General features: G+C 46.4%; 2 protein-coding genes across 2 annotated transcripts; one reads left to right on the top strand and one right to left on the bottom strand.

The window, feature by feature from the left end:
* The first annotated feature begins 4,461 nt into the window (after positions 1-4,461).
* ttc36 (tetratricopeptide repeat domain 36) lies at positions 4,462-6,579 on the top strand. The gene is made up of 3 exons (XM_056611895.1): positions 4,462-4,698; positions 4,938-5,126; positions 5,795-6,579. Exons 1-3 carry the CDS (start codon positions 4,590-4,592, stop codon positions 6,058-6,060), a joined length of 564 nt encoding a protein of 187 aa, XP_056467870.1. The 5' UTR covers positions 4,462-4,589; the 3' UTR covers positions 6,061-6,579.
* A 303-nt stretch (positions 6,580-6,882) lies between these two features.
* LOC130406364 (F-box only protein 40) lies at positions 6,883-12,473 on the bottom strand. The gene is made up of 3 exons (XM_056611894.1): positions 12,108-12,473; positions 9,964-11,874; positions 6,883-7,989 (listed from the first exon to the last, which is right to left on the bottom strand). The coding sequence occupies exons 1-3, from the start codon at positions 12,141-12,143 to the stop codon at positions 7,798-7,800; spliced, it is 2,139 nt and encodes a 712-aa protein (XP_056467869.1). The 5' UTR covers positions 12,144-12,473; the 3' UTR covers positions 6,883-7,797.
* Positions 12,474-17,730: the final 5,257 nt, after the last annotated feature.

Raw genomic sequence — 17,730 nt, 5'->3', positions numbered from 1 at the left:
TTGGCGTACCGCCGGCAGCTGGCATACCGCTGGATTGTGAGTCGCGCCAGCCGTGCAGATCGATGACACTTTAACTCGCTCAATTAGAGGCCCAATCTCTCCTGTAGGGGACCAAGAGGAGGGGGTCCGTCAAGAGTGGAAGGCATGCGCCGTGGAGCTGACCCAAAGGGCAGGAACAACCAAAGAGCAGAGGTCGCGCACGCAGACAGGCTCGCATCCGTTGAGGTGCCGTGGATGATTGGCTCAAAGGTTGTCGCCGAATAGAGGCGAAAGACAATGTAACAATCGGCTGGCAGTTCACACGAACCCGCGGTGCGTCTTCCAAGAGCCAGAGGTGGATAGGGGCATCCGTAGGGACGATGGAGCTGGTCCAAGGAGAGGAGCGACAAAACACACACACACACGAAAAACGCTTCAAACACTTGAAAATGTAGGCTTTGCATCAAAATGTACATAAGTACCACACCAATGAGTGTTGCCTTACGCAACCGGCTCAGCTCCCAGAAACAAACCACATTGTGTGATGTCTTGGAATGTAAATGTATGTAAATGTAAATTGTAAACTGTGAGGAGACAACATTCCTAGTCGATTCAGGGGCAACACATTCAGTGTTGTCCTCCAAGGATTGGTAAAATGTGACGTAATTGAGGGGTTGTTATGCACATTGGTGGTTGGAGTGTGCAGACAACCCTGAATGGAAGATGCACTGTCCCGCTCCCCGTCCAATACGACGATAAACAACGTTAAACACTGTTAACTGACCCCGACTGACCATGTGACAGGATCAGGCCATGGCTGTGTGTGATGCCTTGGAGTGGCCGTGCTACATTTGAATGGCGGTTGGTTATTCAAAGAACCCTTGTGGAATCCCAATTTAACATATCGATTTTGCTTAACACTCCCCCCTTTGATGTAAGGAGAATTGCATCGTTGGGAGCGGGGCTGAAACTGTGCTAAAGGGCTAATAACCTGGGTTATTTTGGTTATTTTCTACAACTATTGTGTACATTTCTGCCTCTTGTCTCATCTATCTTAGACGCAATATCTCATAAAGGAATTTTCCCGACAAAGATGCTACAGAACAATAGCAAGGATGGAAAAGAGAGAGGAAGAGAACCAGAAAGAGAGAGACAGAGATCGATAGGGGTGAGAGAGAGAGAGGTAGGCGTGACAAAAAAAGATCCAGGGAGCAAGGGAGGAGAGGGAGAGAGATCAGGGGCGGCAAAGAGAGGGGGGAGGAAGGGAGATGGGGGAGAATAGAAAGAGAGAGAATCCCAGGAGACAGAGCCAGTGTGAGGGAAAAGAAAGCGAGCTCGCCGAACGGAAACCTACTCAGGAAATGATCATGCAAAAAAAGTCTTCCACACTAGGCAATATTTTATATTTATTACAATAATTATATTTCCTATCTTGGATTATTAAACTCATTCATGCATTCCAGAAAGTCTATGCCTGACTATTTATTCATCCTGTGGGTTATAAATGTATGGAAAGGGAAATATCATAAATCGTGGAATTCTCTTTGTGCTGGTATTGTATTGTATTTGTTTTAAGAATATTCCTAGGGAGGCCACGCAAGGAAGGACTTTCAAACTTCTTTACCCTCCGAAGGGACCATATCTATTGTGTGTCACCCCCATTCATTAACCCATTAAGGGGTCAGTAAATCTCTGTCAGGTTTAATGTAGAGCTATAGAAAACCCTGTGTACACTGTAACCGCTTAGCTGAAACACATTAAGGGTCTGCTCGGTATGTTTCAGCATCCAGTACATCAGTGCCACCAACACCAAGGTCGACCTGCTTGATTATCTGCTAATTTCCCTGTTGGTCAGCAGCGCCGCAAACTGCACACCCCCACCGCCCGCCATCCATTCTTCCCGATGATTTCCAGGCCTGCGCGCGCTGCCAATGTGTTTCCCCCATTGACATAATCAGGTCGAGTGCTGCAGCAGATTCACTGACATTTGCGGCAATAGGAGGCTGCTAATCCTCACACAATTGCTTATCCACTTTTCACTCCATAGGGGAGTCCGCCATGGCACCACCGGGGACACAGTGGGCTGCTGTCCGTCGACATGATGGACTGGACTGGACCCCACTCTTTACCTCTTCTTACCCTGTGGGACGTGAATAAGAGCCGCTGCCGCCGGGCGAGTGGGAGACGAGCCCAGGCTGACGGATGTTCCGGTGACGCGAGTGGAAGTGGTGTGAGCTCCCTCAAGTGGCCAACAGTAGAACTTTGCCCTATCTGGATTAAAGCTCTGTCTAGGATTGCTATGAGGGGACGGTATATGGACAAGATAAGGGAGGAATATGGACGGCTGAATATAAGAAATATTTTGGTTAACAAGGTAAAGGTTAATTAGTTTTACATTATTCATCCTGCGGCTTGAATTGGAGACGAAACTTAAACTGCATTTCTATCTAACCATTATCGCCCCCCATCTTCATTCCAAGACCTTTGACATTTCATTCCTTACACCATTACACCATTATGACAGTGCTGATTCACTTTACAGTCATAGATCCGATTGTTGGTGCATGATTGCTCAATGGTCCAATAAACAATTCTTGCATTTGGATTATGTCTGTGTGAGCTCCTCTCGCATTTTCTGTGCGAGAACCTCTTCTCACAGCCCAATGATGGGAACAATGTGATTTAAACATCAAGAGGAGGCTCATTGTGTTCATTGGTCATCGTGAAGCCTCTGAGACCCCTTCTGTTTGAGTGCGGGGTTTGAATCCCCAAAACACCTATAGTCCAATTTGATGAACTATGGATCTTCCCAGCAGCAGCCTGCCTCTCGCTTTAATCTGTTGTTGTATGAAAGGCCCATAGCGATTTCAGGACTTCCAGTGGAATGAACCGAAGACGAAGTATAGGGTTTTTCAAAAAAGCAAGGAAAAACGTTTTCATCTCCCTGACTGTCGCTGCACATTTATTTCCCAGCGTTGGACGTCTGTTGCCTGAGACAAGTGATAGACTCAACCGCCGCTGCGTACCCTTGTGAAACCTTTCCGAAGTGTTTCTTTTCTGTTTTTTTTCAATTCGTCACGCGTTGTCGGGCTTGCCGTCTTCCGAATGTCTGTTTCCCTCACTGCTTTCATAAAAACCCACCTCACCCTTTTACCTGTGCTCATGGAAGCGATACAAAGCGTTGAACACTGCCTTTGTCTGTATCGCACAACAGTAAACTAACCCATGATTTCCCATAGCACCACGGAATATACCACGATCACATCATTAACTTACTGCGATACTGTATTTCAAAAAAACGCTGCTATCATCATTCAACCTCTGTGCCCTTTACCTGACGTAAAACTGCTATCATTCCCCCCGTGTGATATGGATTTCCTGGCTATACATCAGCACATTGAGGGTTATTTATAGGATTACAGAGCCTAGTATGTAAAATACTCCAGGAAGACGACAACGCAGCAGCCTTCTCGCAGGTGCCATTGAGAGGCGACCTTGAATTGCAAATGCAAGTGAACAGTGCGGAATGACAGAGGTGTATGGTAATACCCCGCTGCAGATGCAGAACAGAGGACACCTCCAAAGGATAGAGCGAGAGATTACCATGAGACAGAGATTAACATGGCCTCTGCTCTCCTAATTCCCCACATTCAGCAAATTGTTGGAGAGAATGGGAATAGAAAATAATGAGGGGACGAAGCGGGACAAGCCTCTCTCTCTCTCTCTCTCTCTCTCTCTCTCTCTCTCTCTCTCTCTCTCTCTCTCTCTCTCTCTCTCTCTCTCTCTCTCTCTCTCTTTCTCTCTGTCTCTGTATGTCTCGCTCTGTATCTCTCTCTCTCTCTCTCTCTCTCTCTCTCTCTCTCTCTCTCTCTCCCTCTCCCTCTCTCTCTCTCTCTCTCTCTCTCTCTCTCTCTCTCTCTCTCTCTCTCTCTACCCCCTTGCCAGGTGCAACATGTTTCTCTTTCGTTGTTTAATTCTCCCTGGCTCCCCCTCTCTTTCCACTGTGACAGCTCTCCTCTAACTTTGCATCTCTCCCTTCTTTTTTCTCTTACCTCCTCCCCCTCTCCCTTGCTCCCAGGTCTCTTTTTCACTGTCACCCCGCCCCCATTCATCTCGTTATCTCTCGCCTTCTCTCCTTCTACACCCCCCTCTCCCTTCATCCACCTCTCCCTTGCTTCCTCTCTTTTTTATCATTACGGCATTCCTCTCTCTCTCTCTCTCTCTCTCTCTCTCTCTCTCTCTCTCTCTCTCTCTCTCTCTCTCTCTCTCTCTCTCTCTCTCTCTCTTTCTCTCTCTCTCTCTCTCTCTCTCTCTCATCTTTAGCTTGGGAAGATCTTTAGCCTAGCCTAGCCTTGTGCTGTGCTGTGCTGTGCTGTGTTGCTGAGTTAACCAAACACAGATGTCCTACTGCAGAAAGATCTCAAAGTTCACTGCAGTTTCCACCCCCAGCTCCCATTGGCCGGCTGGCAGGCTGGCTATATAGCAAAAAAAAGGAAAAACAGGAGAAAAAGGGAACCAGCCCGAGTAGTGAGAAGGAGCCTCCACATAGTTGTAAGAATCCCTTCCCTTTTATCCGCCTCTCCTCTCTGCTCCCCAGACGTTAGCGAGAGATGGCTTCAGAACATGACAGGGCGGTCCTCCAGGCTATCTTCCACCCGGGCAGCCCGCTCGGAGACACCGGCCCGGCTCTGAACTCCGAGGAGGAACTAACAGACGACGGTGAGACAGCGCTTCCCATTGGAAGGGCGCATTGGGCTATTAAACGTTACCCGGGCCGCCGTTAAAACCTTGTTATCATCCCGGCCCAGATTGGAACCGGGCCCAACTCTAAATTTCATCCCTGATTCGATTTTGATATAGAAAAAGGAATCCTAAAGTGTTAATGTTGCTGCCTGGCTTTACTTTGTGTGCGTTTTCTCATGCGTCTTACCGTCTGCCTGTTTATCTTGCTCCGGCAGACCGGGGCTTTGACGCGACGCGGCTCACTGAGGTGAAGGCGCTAGAGGCGCAGGGAGTCAAGTCGGCCGAGGAGGGGGACCTGCAGGCCGCTCTTCATCACTTCAGCGGGGCCATCCTCATCCTCCCGGAGCGACCCTCTGCCTACAACAACCGAGCCCAGGCCCTGCGTCTCCAGGGCGACACAGCAGGTAAAACAACCTCCCCCGTTATACGTGGATAGACAGACGGATAAACGGTCTGACAGGTAGACAGATAACCAGACGATCACAGAGGAACGGAGAGACATACCGTCACAGATAACCAGATGGCCGGCCAGACAAACGTTCAGACACAGACGCACCGGTACAGGAATTGGGAAATGCGTTCCTTTTCTCTACCCCCCTTTACCACATCTTGAGGACGTTCATCAATTGTAAACCATCTGGTTAACCGATAGTTGTATTGGGTGGCAGAGCTGTCCTCAGCATCCTGACAACACTGTATAAGTGGTCCTTGCTTTTGCAAATGCATTGGAACGCTCCTTGCGGAGCTCTTGGAGGGACACACAGGGCGAACTCCCATCTCGGATGATTGTATTGTTGTATGTTTGTTGTGTGATTGTTGTATGTTATTGTACTTTTATTAATACTCAGTTTAATACAGAAACGATTGACGTGGGCCAAATTCCCACCACAGTATCTAGATGCCTTGTTCTATCTCTCACACACACACACACACACACACGCACTCGCACACGCACACACACACACACACACACACACACACACACACACACACACACACACACACACACACTCAGACACACACACACCTGTTCCCGTGTGAACTTACCGTGCGTCTACTCTCTTTCCTACAGGTGCGTTGGCGGACCTGGACCGCGCCATCTCCCTGAGCGGAGGCGTGGGACGCACGGCGTGCCAGGCACTCGTTCAGCGGGGACTGCTGCTCAGATTAGCGCAGCGCGACGAGGACGCCAGGGGAGATTTTGAGAAGGCGGCCGCTCTCGGCAGCGAGTTCGCCAGACAGCAAGCCGTGGCGCTCAATCCGTACGCCGCCCTTTGCAACCGCATGCTAACAGAGGTGATCAACAAGCTCCGCCACCCAGAAGTGTCCCAGACATAATTTGTTTTCCTTAATGTGATGTGAATGAAAGTGTAAACGGTTGCGGCTGGTTACTTCAACGTTATTTTACCTGATGCCTGAATACGTTAACAATGGGCCAAAGATCAAATTGAGATAATAAGCAAACGTTACGTCTGTGAATGTTTACGTTGCAGCGTGGCACTCTGTCTCGCTTTGTTTCATTAAAAACCTGATTGTCTTTTCACTAATTCTTTATTTGCGTGTGGCTATAGTTGTTTTTTTTTCAATACTAGAATTTATTTTAATTATGGTAAATTAGGAGAGATAAAAAATTCCTGTCGCGAATTATTTTATTAATTAATATTATTAAATGTTACCTGATGGCTTCCCGTAGTGCATCTGTCAATCATGAGATGCTATGGATATTTAATGATGCATAGCAATCTTTAGCTCTAATGTTTAAAAGTGACATGCAGCCTGTCAACACAAATGTTGTGAGTGAGTTCTATTAAAAATAACAAATCACGAGCCTTCGTTTTAAGTTGAACACACTAAAAACACCTATAGAGACATGACTCATATTATCATCCGGATACAACACACGTGTGTGTGTGTGTGTGTGCGTGTGTGCGTGTGTGTGTGTGTGGGGGGGGGGGGGGGGTATAGGGGTTCAACGCTACTATGACACTTTGCTAAAGAAGACATTTTACATGATCTGTTTGAAATGTAAATGCAAACTCCAAACAGGAAATGCAAAAGTGTACAATAAGATCACCTTCAATCTTAAGCCTTTTCCTAAATTAAACATTGAAATACATTACTGAATAATGTGGTTAGACTAACACAGACTAAAAACACATTAAAGAGAGAGGAGGTGTCTGCGTATATCTTTCGTCACACTACGTTTTAAAGAGGAGGTTTGTGCGTATAACAATTCACGTCACACTACGTTTTAAATGTAGTAATAGTCTACCTTTTATCCACTAGATGTCGCTGCTGGTGTTTGATATCGGTACCACATGTAAACAATATGTTGGTCAAAAGTGTCTCTCTCATCCTTCATCCTTTTTGCTTGACCAAAAATATGAAAGTAGGTTAAAGTAAAAAAATAGAATAACAATTCTGTAGCAACCTATTCAACTACTCTGATAGAATGAAGATTGTTAGCAAAATATATTACATAAAGAAGTAATTCATATTGTGGGATTGTTGTTTTCTAATCAGCTTAGAAAAAGCCAACATAAAGGTCAAAATAATTTTATTCTGCACATTCCTTGCTAAAGACTTATACATCAAAATATATGTAATGCAGGGTTTCATATGATAAAACATAACCCTCTACCTAACCCCCCTCTTGGAAAACAAACTCTACAGCCAAAACGTAAAAAATAACTCGGGACTAAAAACACTACAATCACAAGAACACTCGTTTGTGGAACGATTCTGGCCTGTGATATTTGTCATACGACGGATATGATATTTGTTAATTCTGAATCAATTTCTTTGAGAATAAGTTTTTGTGATTCATACATTGTCTGCACCGCTCAGTAAGTGAAGGCCTTCCGTGTTGTGATGTGATTCTCTCCGTGTGAAACTCTGTGCCGCTCCCGGCCCAACACTACTAAGTTATTCAGGAGGACACACCGCTGATGATAGCGGTCAACAATCTTATTTTTAGCAGGCCGTGCATTTCAGTGTCAGTGTTTGTGTTCGCCTTCGACCTCCAGGTGAGACATCGCCAGCCCCGTGGGGCTTATCAGGCTGATCCGCCAAGCTTTAAGGTTTCGCCTGGTATTTTTTTCCCGCCGTATCTCTGTGCGTCGCCTCCTGCAGACAGGCTAGAGCCACCGGGTCCGACCGCTTCTCTGTCTCGTAGAAGCGGCAGGATCTCAGGTGTTCTGACATGTGCGGCCCGCCGTGGAAACGCCATCTGTCCACGGAGGAAAACCCGCTGCTGAACTCCCACGCCTGAGGAAAGAATTGAATCACGTTCAGAAATTGTTTTATTGCCAGGTACGTTTTCACCTACTAGGATATTCATGCAATGAAAGAAAACGCAAGTGAAATAAAAAATGTTAATTAAAGATATAAAATATGCACAATATTAGATCTAAAATATAAAGGCTGCAGGTATACAAATGGTTTATGAGTCTTCTCTTGTATTGATCCTCAAATCTTATCATACGCTATATTCAGACAACCAAACTGGGTATCAAATCCGTCAATATCTTTAGCTGCGGACAACAATACCACTTAAAGACAGGACAAGCCTGTTGAATTTTGACTCTGGTCCTAACCTTTCTAAATATACACCCTGGTATACACAGTATTTAGTACACAGGAGGGGGGGTGCTGATAAAGCCAGTGGAACTACAAGCATCTTGAGTGGACGTGGATGACCTCATATCTGGCTGGTGCCGGCTTTGTTCCACCTCGCTGCTATTACTCCTCTCTGGTTTAATGGGCTTGAGGGTTGTCTCGTGACAACACATGACAGTGGGTCATTCAACCAACAGTCGCTTCTATTCTCCATTACTCTTATTGTTCTTCTGTTGTTGTATCACCTAACCTTGTTTTGCTTTGATATTTACTGCAGCGGCATTTGTCTTGGGTCGTTGTTTCTTTGTTGTTGTATATCGCTTTATTTATATCAAGGTTTGTCGCGTTGAAGTCAAAGGTGTCTTTTCAAAAGGGGAAAATCATACTATTTTACAGACAACAAAGACTTAATAGTAGTTTTCAGATTTGTAAACAATGTATTTAAAACATCCTGCTAACATAAAAATAAGTCGCCCTTGGGGGTCATCAGATCGATTCAGTGTCAAGGGAACGCTAAGCAGTGGCACACTCCCGGCACCCATCTGGTGATGGCAGGGTGTCTGTCACCCTTTCTGCTGTGAGTGGGAGAGGCGTGGTGCTGCAGAGAGAGATTGTTTACACTTCACAGCTGTCATCTGGGATGCACTGCGATGCAGGCATCCATGCAGCGCTACTCGTGTTGTTGCCAGATACACTAAGTCGTTTTAATGTATCTGGCTGTAAGTCTTCTAGACGCCTGGCACTGTGTAAACTCTGTCCGACAAACACCTTTGATAATGTTGCTGTTCTAAAATAAACATCTACTGGTGTTACTGGGGTCATGTTTGTAAGGTAACATTGTGCTACAAATGGCCACTTTGGTGTAACTAAAGCAAAAGGTCGATTAATATTAAGGTTGTTGATATTAACGTGTAGTGAAGAATGAGGTAAGGTTTAGATTTTGTTAAGTGGAAAGGATTATAGGTTATGCTTTGGGCTTATATCCGGAGAAGATAAGGCCCCGTCCACACAAAGCCAATTTTTTGGTGAAACCACATAAGTCTTGTGCGTTTCGGTCGGACGTCCAGACGGAGCCGGCGAATCCGGTGCCCGAAGCCGCAAATTTCCGAAACCAACCTCGGAGTTGGTTTCAAATCTATCCGGACCTATGCGGTTTCGTGTTAGGATTCGTGTGGACGCCTGAAACTCCAACGATGACGTCATTAGCCCCCCACCAGTTGGGGGACGTCAGAGTTGCGTTGAATTTTTTATTTATTGTTTTATTTGTATTATTTTTGTAGCTTTAAATAAAGCCCCTTGATAAATGTAATAACTAACCGTACATTAAAAAGTATTTCTGCTCAATTTAAAAGGTTGAATCTCCTCGCGAATGAATGTTTGTATACAGCGCGCAGGCTGCGCGCATGCTTGATGGGCTCCACTTTTTTCTGTGGAGAACCAATGCCTTGAATATTTACTACAGCGTTTCTACAGCTCGATGCGGATTCGCAATGAGATATTCCTGAACCGCATAAAACGAAACCGGGTCGTTTTCGCCCCGTTTCGGCTGCGTGTGGACGGGGCCTAAGAGTGGACCCCTTAACTACTTAATTGATGAACCCCCACCCCCTGGCGAATACTTGCTTTCTTGTGGCACTTCCAGGAGGATCCCCCATGGGAGTAGGTCTTCTTCTCCCACTTGAGGACCACCATCCCCCGCTGGACGAGCATCGTCTCGCATACCCCCCTCATCAGCCGCGACACCCTTGACAGCTGGGCCAACGAGAAGCCGTCCAGGGAGCCCACCACCCGGACCAGGACCTCAAAGGGGAGCCTGCTCAGGGGGTCCAGGTTCCGCGCTCGCTTCCTCAAGGGACTTTCGCTCTTCCCTCCTTCCAGGTCAGAGGGCTGGCACATCGGCTGGAGGGAGAGCGAGCCCAGGTCCGGGTGATACCTGATCCTGGCGGGGCAGCGGCCAGAAGGCCGGAACCTTTCCTGGGTGAAAGTGCAGCCGAGGTAGGCGAGGGGGCAACGCTGTTCGAACCATCCGTTGATACAGGACTGCACGTCGGCGTGAACGTTCCTGAAGTGGGAGCGGTATTCATCGCGTCGGAAAAAGTGTCCACACATGAAATTGAACGTGGAGTTGGACTTGTTGTGTCTCCTGGTGACTGCTTCTGTTTGGAGGTGCATGTGGACTGCGGCGTTGGGCTGGTCGCAGACTACGTCTGCAAGCAATGCGTCCGTCTTAAATGGCGCAGATTCGAATTTGTACGTCTGCGTTCCGATATCCACATACAGGCCGTCTGCCCCAGCACTTTCAGAGATGAGGTGGCCCCGGAGTTCGCGTTCCAATGAGCACAACAACGTCGACGTCACCTCATCACTCCTGGGGAGGTCTTCCACCGGGACTCCTAAATCTGAGGTGTCCACTTGTTGGAAGCTCTTTGCCCTGCAGGACGAGTCCGTCAGATGGTGGCGCTTGGCCCTGTAGCTAGTCGGCACATTGAAGGAGCGAACTGTTTGAACTTCGATGGGCTCTAGCTTTCCGTAAACAAAATCCTTCTCCCTAGGGGTACAGGCGGCCATCTGTCCAAACTTGATGAGCATGGCGCCGTTGTGAACCATGTACATGTTGTACTCCGCGATGTTGTACTCCTGACTCAACTTCTCAAGGACACCATTTTGCCAAGGTGCAAGGCCAGTGGTGCCGTTGGCGTTCAGAGCGACCGCCTCCCTTTCACACGCCCGGGTCGACTCCGCTCCTCCTGATTGGCTGTTTCGGGAATCCTTGACTACCTTGCTGACATCAGAACTGCTTTGTTCTTCAAGGTTTTTGACGGTTTGACCACAGGCCTTCATCTCCTTGCTAAACATACTTTCCCAAGCGTCGTAGTTCTGAATCCCATCCAATTTCCTGTTCCTGGCGAAGGCCTCCCTTTCCTCCTGGCTGGGTTCTTCATCGCCCTCCGTCCTGCCGTCATTCACTCTCATTCCACCCAATTCCCCCACTTCCCCTGATCCAGCCGCGAGGCTGCTCGCCGCGACTGCAATATCTTCACGTCCTGCTTCTATCACCTCCATTAACTCAGGGAAAATGTTCTTCATCTTGATGGACCTGAAGAGCAAATCCTGGTCCCTGAGGGCCATAGCAACGTCCAGGGGTAGCTCTTTGTCATCCACACTGCCTTCGGGGCCCTGTGATAGCTGGCTGTAGAGGGGTGCATCGCTGTCCGTGATTGGCCAGCGGTTCCATTCCTGAGAACAAGCGACGACGCTAGCCGGGCAGACCTCGAGGTGAGGGGCCAGTCTGTGGCGAAACATGGTGACAGGGCAGCCGTAATGGGCATTGAGGCAGGGAACCTCCTGGTTTGGACAGAGGACGGTGTGCTCTTCTGCCTTGCACCCGTGCATGCGGGCCCCACACCCCCTGTTGCAGCTGAGCAGGCCGCAGCAGACGAAGGGCTCCAGGGGGACCCGGCAGTGGAGGTCGAAGCATTTGTCACAGTGTGGGTGCCCGGAGACGGGTGGCCCTGAGAACATTCTGTCCTTTACCTTCACAGAGAATAATAACGTCTCAACTGATTGTAGCCGCACAAGTGAATGATAACGTCTCCACTTAATGTACCGTCACAGTGAATATGTCTCAACAGAATAACAAGTATAAAAATAAACATCCCTTTCTTATCATATTCTAAAAATTATAAACAAATAAAAAATAACACTTCTGCTTAAACACGTCATTGTATTTCGCTAATGTTTAAATTAATACAAATAAAAAGGCTTACCTGCGTGACTTGAGATGAGCCGGAAGATGTGAACATCTGCAAAGAACTTAAATTAAAACGACAGTGTTACTTTGCCTTTTAACACTTTAATAACCTGTGGACTGTGACCTATATGTCACACTGAGTAAAGAAGCCAAATAAAAGGTTTTTTAAATAGAACTTCAATCGCCTACATTAATTACCAAACCACCAGTGTCACGCTGCAAAAAAAAGACATCACAAAAATCTAAGCAAACAATAACCCACAACAAACATCAACCGAAAAAATATAACAAGTTATGCTTTCGCCGCATGAGATCAGATATCTACAAATTCTCCCCCTTGGCTCTTTGTGCGGGCTTTGTCAGTTAGGTCCTGTTATCGCCTCCTACTCGACCCTCTAAGTAACCCCTGCCCTGCGTCTAGGGCTTATTAATAGGCGACAGAGAGAGAGAGAGAGAGAGAGAGAGAGAGAGAGAGAGAGAGAGAGAGAGAGAGAGAGAGAGAGAGAGAGAGAGAGAGAGAGAGAGAGAGAGAGAGAGAGAGAGAGAGAGTGTGGTTGGAGAGGAAGATAAGGACAGATAAAGGACAGTAACTGGAGAGAGAAAGAGCGACAGAGAGGCAGGCCGCCGGGGCCATGAGGGTCAGCCTCTTTTGTCACCAAGTCATTAGAGGACAGCTTCGAGTTACACCCCTCCAGACCACTGTACACACGCCAGGACTCATAACAATAGGACTACACCACAAGGGCTATTAATATATACCTGACTGTTTTTTTCCAACTATTGTGTGTGTGTGATTGTTTGTGTTTGGTGTTTGTGTTTTGTGTGTGTGTGTGTGTGTGTGTGTGTGTGTGTGTGTGTGTGTGTGTGTGTGTGTGTGTGTGTGTGTGTGTGTGTGTGTGTGTGTGTGTGTGTGTGTGTGTGTGTGTATCCATGGTATATTGGCCTATGTCTTAAACCCCTTATCGTTTTTGATAGGCATTTTTATACATTTTGCATCTTTCTGTTCACACCAGCCCGAAAATAAATATTCCACCACTTGATGTCAGCAGATGCATTTTAGTTTTTATACGATAAATGCGTTGTTAACCAACAGGGGGCAGTAAGTGACTTACTTAGGGGAGAATACCAGTTGTCGTTTTTGAGTGACTTTGCGGTTAGCTGTATTTACCTTATTATGGATGTATTATTTTTGCAGGATTGAATGTAAGTCAGTGTTGGTCGTTTGATCAATTAGTTGGTTTGGTAGTCGTTCGGTGAGCTAGGTAGTTAATAGCTAATTAGGCAGTTAGTTGGGTAGTTAGAAGTTCAATTAGTCAGATACTTGGTTGGTTAGTTAGTTAGTAAGGAAGTAAGTTAGTTGGTGTAACCTTGTTTTCATCTGCACAGTGTTTCTAGTGATTGGGTCTTTCATTGTGATCCGGACGATTTCATTTACGACCACTGCTGTGGTCTCTCTGTTTCCTTGTCTTGTTTTGGTGTGTTTCCCTGTGTTTCCTGTTTTACTTTGGTATCTCTGTGTTTCTTCCCATGTCCTGTCAAGTTTCCCTCCTGTGTGTGTGTGATTACTGCTCCCTCCCCTAATGTGTTTCAGCTGTTCCTCGTTGCGTGCCCTGTGTTTGGTATTTAAACCTGTGTCTTTCCTTTGTTCCTCATCGGATCATTGTGGTTTGTGGTGAGTTATGTCCTGCGTGTTACCGATGTCACCTGCGTTCTCGGTGTTCCTTGCCTGTCTGCTATTGAGTCCTACCTGCCTGCCTGCCACCCGTTAACCGTGACAACTGCACTACAGCCCATGCTACACTCCAGACGATACTCTTTTATTTAAATGAGCAGAGGAATAAATGCCAGTTCTCTTAATGTGGTGTTACCTTGCAAAGCTAACAGCTAGGTTTGAAACACAATCACACTCACAAGCAGGTGTAGTTATTGAAAGAGCACTTGGAGATAATATTATCCTATATCCCTCCTGCAAAATGTGCTGATGTATTTCCCGTGCACCGTAACGTAATGTCAATGGTCTTGTTGTTTTCCAATTGCGATGATGCACTTTATCATAGTACCCCTATAAAGGCATAGACTGCATCTTACATTGTGTATATATATATATATATATATATATATATATATATATTCAGAGTGAATAGCAGCAATAAATATACCTGCTATAGGCTTATACATCTTGTTTTATGTCGGGTGCCATTAGGACCGCCTTTATTTATCCAAGAAGCCAACTTGCTCTCTGAAGATAGAAGAGATCAGAAAAAAGAGACATTTATGAAGAAACTTTTGACAAAACAACCGAAGGCCTTAAACTCATGGTGTTATATCTTTCATCTCCCTGAAAACCTTGATCCTGCTCCCGCTATGCCAAAGTATCGTTGAGAAAGGTGACTAACCCATACCTTCTCCCTGTTACTCTGGAAAAGTGTCTTTCTGAAGTTCTATTGTTGAGATGTTCTGGCAGGAATTCCGATGACATCTATATTTATATATTTATTTTATGTTTGTGCGGGCAGCAGGCTTGATATCTCAGTCTATCATTAGTTCAAAGAGTTCAAAGTTTTCTTTCAAGATTTGTGTTTCAAAGTCTGATTGTAACGAATAACGTGTTGTTTTTGTGGTTTACCAAGAATGGCGGCATATATCAGACCGAGGCCTATAGCTCAAAATCAATCCAATTGTTTCTATGAATCACATTTTATGCACCCAAATGCAACCCAATGTGCTGTACATTAAAATAATGCCAAATAAAACCAAATGTATAAGACCAAAAGGGGTCGAAAGGGAAGTATGACATTAAGCTAAGAAAAGGCAATAAGGAAGACATAAGGCGATGACAGCTCTGTAGAGCTAATGTAGATCAAATGTATTGATCGACTATTGATCAGATGTATCGATTTACAGGAGTGATCTGTCTATTTGGGTGAGTCTATGTTTCGGGGCGGCAGTAGCTCAGGAGGTAGAGCGGGTTGGCTGGTAACCTGAAGGTTGTTGGTTCGATCCCCGGCTCCTCCTAGCTGAGTGTCGAGGTGTCCTTGAGCAAGGCACCTAACCCTGACTGTTAGCTCACGTCCTGTGAGGACTAGAGGCAGGTGGGATCACCCTCTCCTCGAAATCTACTACTGAAGATTAATGAATTTCATCGCTGGATCGACAATTGGGCCGGTCCAGCAACTCGCAACGGCTAACCGCATATAACTGTACTGTACTGTGTATGTTTGCGAAACACATGACTTTGCGTAAGGCATCTGAGCGTAACGTGTTCTTACTCCCTACCGATCCGGCCACTGGCCCACCCTCATTGGACGGTCGGGCCTGAGGAAAGACAGATTGAGAAAGTTTGCTTGAACCTTAAACTTAAAGGAAGCAACAAGCAGAAAACACAAGAAATGCAGGCGGGGAGGAAAGTTGACAGCCTTAAAAGCCAGTCGCTTGCGGCCCAGAGCTGTCACCGTAAACGATGGATTATTTAAAATTCATGAAAGTAATAAAAGAGCTTGTTGTAAAGCTGAAAGGAAAAAGGGTGCAGTTGACGGCCATTATGAGTTATGTGGCATGTGTTCCTGTGGTAGAAAATGTTAATGTGTATTTTTTGAGGGCTGTCTTTTTTTTGTGTGTTATGTGTTCGTCTAGGTGTGTGTGTTAGGTGTCTCGTGTTTGGATGGGTCCAGGTGTCTGTCTGTCTTTCTAACAAACACTTAGTTATCCTCTGGAAGACTTCACTGGCAAAGACATTTTTCTCAAGGATTAATGCTAGCTGACACTGGCTGATATTCTGGGCCTGATCCGACTAGTCATAACATGACTTGACCTGGCCCCAATCAGCCGCTCTCTGATTCGTCTAGGTCCATCCGTGTTTACCGGCAGACGTACCTGCAGCTGCTCGTGTTTGAACACGGACGCGGATGTTGGCTGACCGTCGTGGCGTGGGCCCCGCAGACTTCATCAGGCGTGGGCGAGTGTCGTGACATCGGGGGGCCTCTCGGTATCAGTTAGGTCTCGGCGTGGCAGGGCACAGATTGGCGCCGAGACGGACACACCGGGGAGGAAGTGGTTCTCGTATACGAAGCCCGTCGCCATCTCCCTGTGCTAATTACGCCCCCGCGCCACTGGGGATGTCTGATAGCGAGCCGGCACAATAGGGTGTATGCAGATGGGTTTATTTTCCCCACCAGGGACTGTAATAATATTACCTTTCAGAGTCCCAGTGGCTTCATTGTGTGGTGTTGGAGGAAGAAAGGAAGGCTGGCAGAACGCCACCACCACGCGGGAATGATGGAGATGATTTGGTCCGCAGCAGTAAGTCCTTGTATTTTTGTTTGTCACTGTGTGTGTGTGTGTGTGTGTGTGTGTGTGTGTGTGTGTGTGTGTGTGTGTGTGTGTGTGTGTGTGTGTGTGTGTGTGTGTGTGTGTGTGTGTGTGTGTCTTTGTATCGTTGAGTGCCATTGTGTTTTTGTGTCACTGCCATTGTCTCCTTTTGGGTATGTGTTTCTCCGAGTCTGTATACATTTGTTTATGCGTAAATTGTTTGTGTTTGTGTGTGTGTGTGTGAATGTTTGTGTGCGTGTATGTTTACAGTGTGTGTGCAGGGGCGTAGCCAAGATTTTACTACTGTGGTGGCCAGCCCAGGCCAGTCTTATCTTTGGGGTGGGGGGTATTTTTAGTGCAATATTTATTCATAACATCGGTTTATAACACTTTAAATAAGAATGATGAATCAAAGTTAGATCAAACTAATAGTGCATATATTTAAGCTTTCTTTAGACAGTTTCCGTTTTTGTTTTTTATACTCGAGGGGGCCAGCGGGGTGGCCAACCTCTGACCAGGGGGTACCATGGCCCCCCCTGGCCCCCACGTGGCTACGCCCCTGTGTGTGTGTATGTGTGTATCCGTATGTTTGTCGGTACATCTGTGTGTGCTTGGCTCCCCCAACCAGCATAGAAGTGCTGGAAATGCGTTCTTATGTATATGTGTGTCATTATGTATGCATATGTATGTTTCTGGGTCTTTATGGGTCGGTCTGTACGTTTGTCCATGCGCTCGTACACTTTTATAGTGCGACTAATATTAGCAGAATTGTCAGGTAGACAATGTTTATACAGTTTTAATACATTCCCATCACATGCTAAAGACAATAGCTTAATTAGAAATCCCCTGACAACCAGATCTGATTGTTGTGTGTGTTCGATGGGTGACTCGCTATGAGCCAGACAGGTAAATAATGTGACATTTAATAATTAAATCTAGACATTTAGTGCAACTTATAAAATGTAAACCGATGTGTGCCCTTATTACGGACTAATGATATTGATATTCTTCATTACCATGAGGCACGGATAGCACTCGAAAAGGAAAGAAATCTAGTTCAAACAGTGGATGGGTCCATGCCACCCCGATCTGTTTACATATTCCCTTCACAGAAATCAATCTTGATCTTTAAGGGCCCCTCGATCTCTCCCCCTTCCCTCGCCCCTATATTTTTCATGCGCGTGAAAGATCGCTCGCGGGATCAGATTATGAGCATAACCGAATGTATGACTCTGACCTATGACATCACAGGCATCACTCCTCTCCGCCTTCGCTCAAACACCCGAGCTCTGCAGAGTCACGATATTCAATGGCGCCGCTCTGGGGATCCA

This window comes from Gadus chalcogrammus, chromosome 16 (genome assembly GCF_026213295.1).
Source record: "Gadus chalcogrammus isolate NIFS_2021 chromosome 16, NIFS_Gcha_1.0, whole genome shotgun sequence".
NCBI classification, from domain to species: Eukaryota; Metazoa; Chordata; class Actinopteri; order Gadiformes; family Gadidae; genus Gadus; species Gadus chalcogrammus.
Note: the sequence above shows the minus strand (reverse complement) of the source record. Positions and strands in the feature narration are given on the sequence as shown.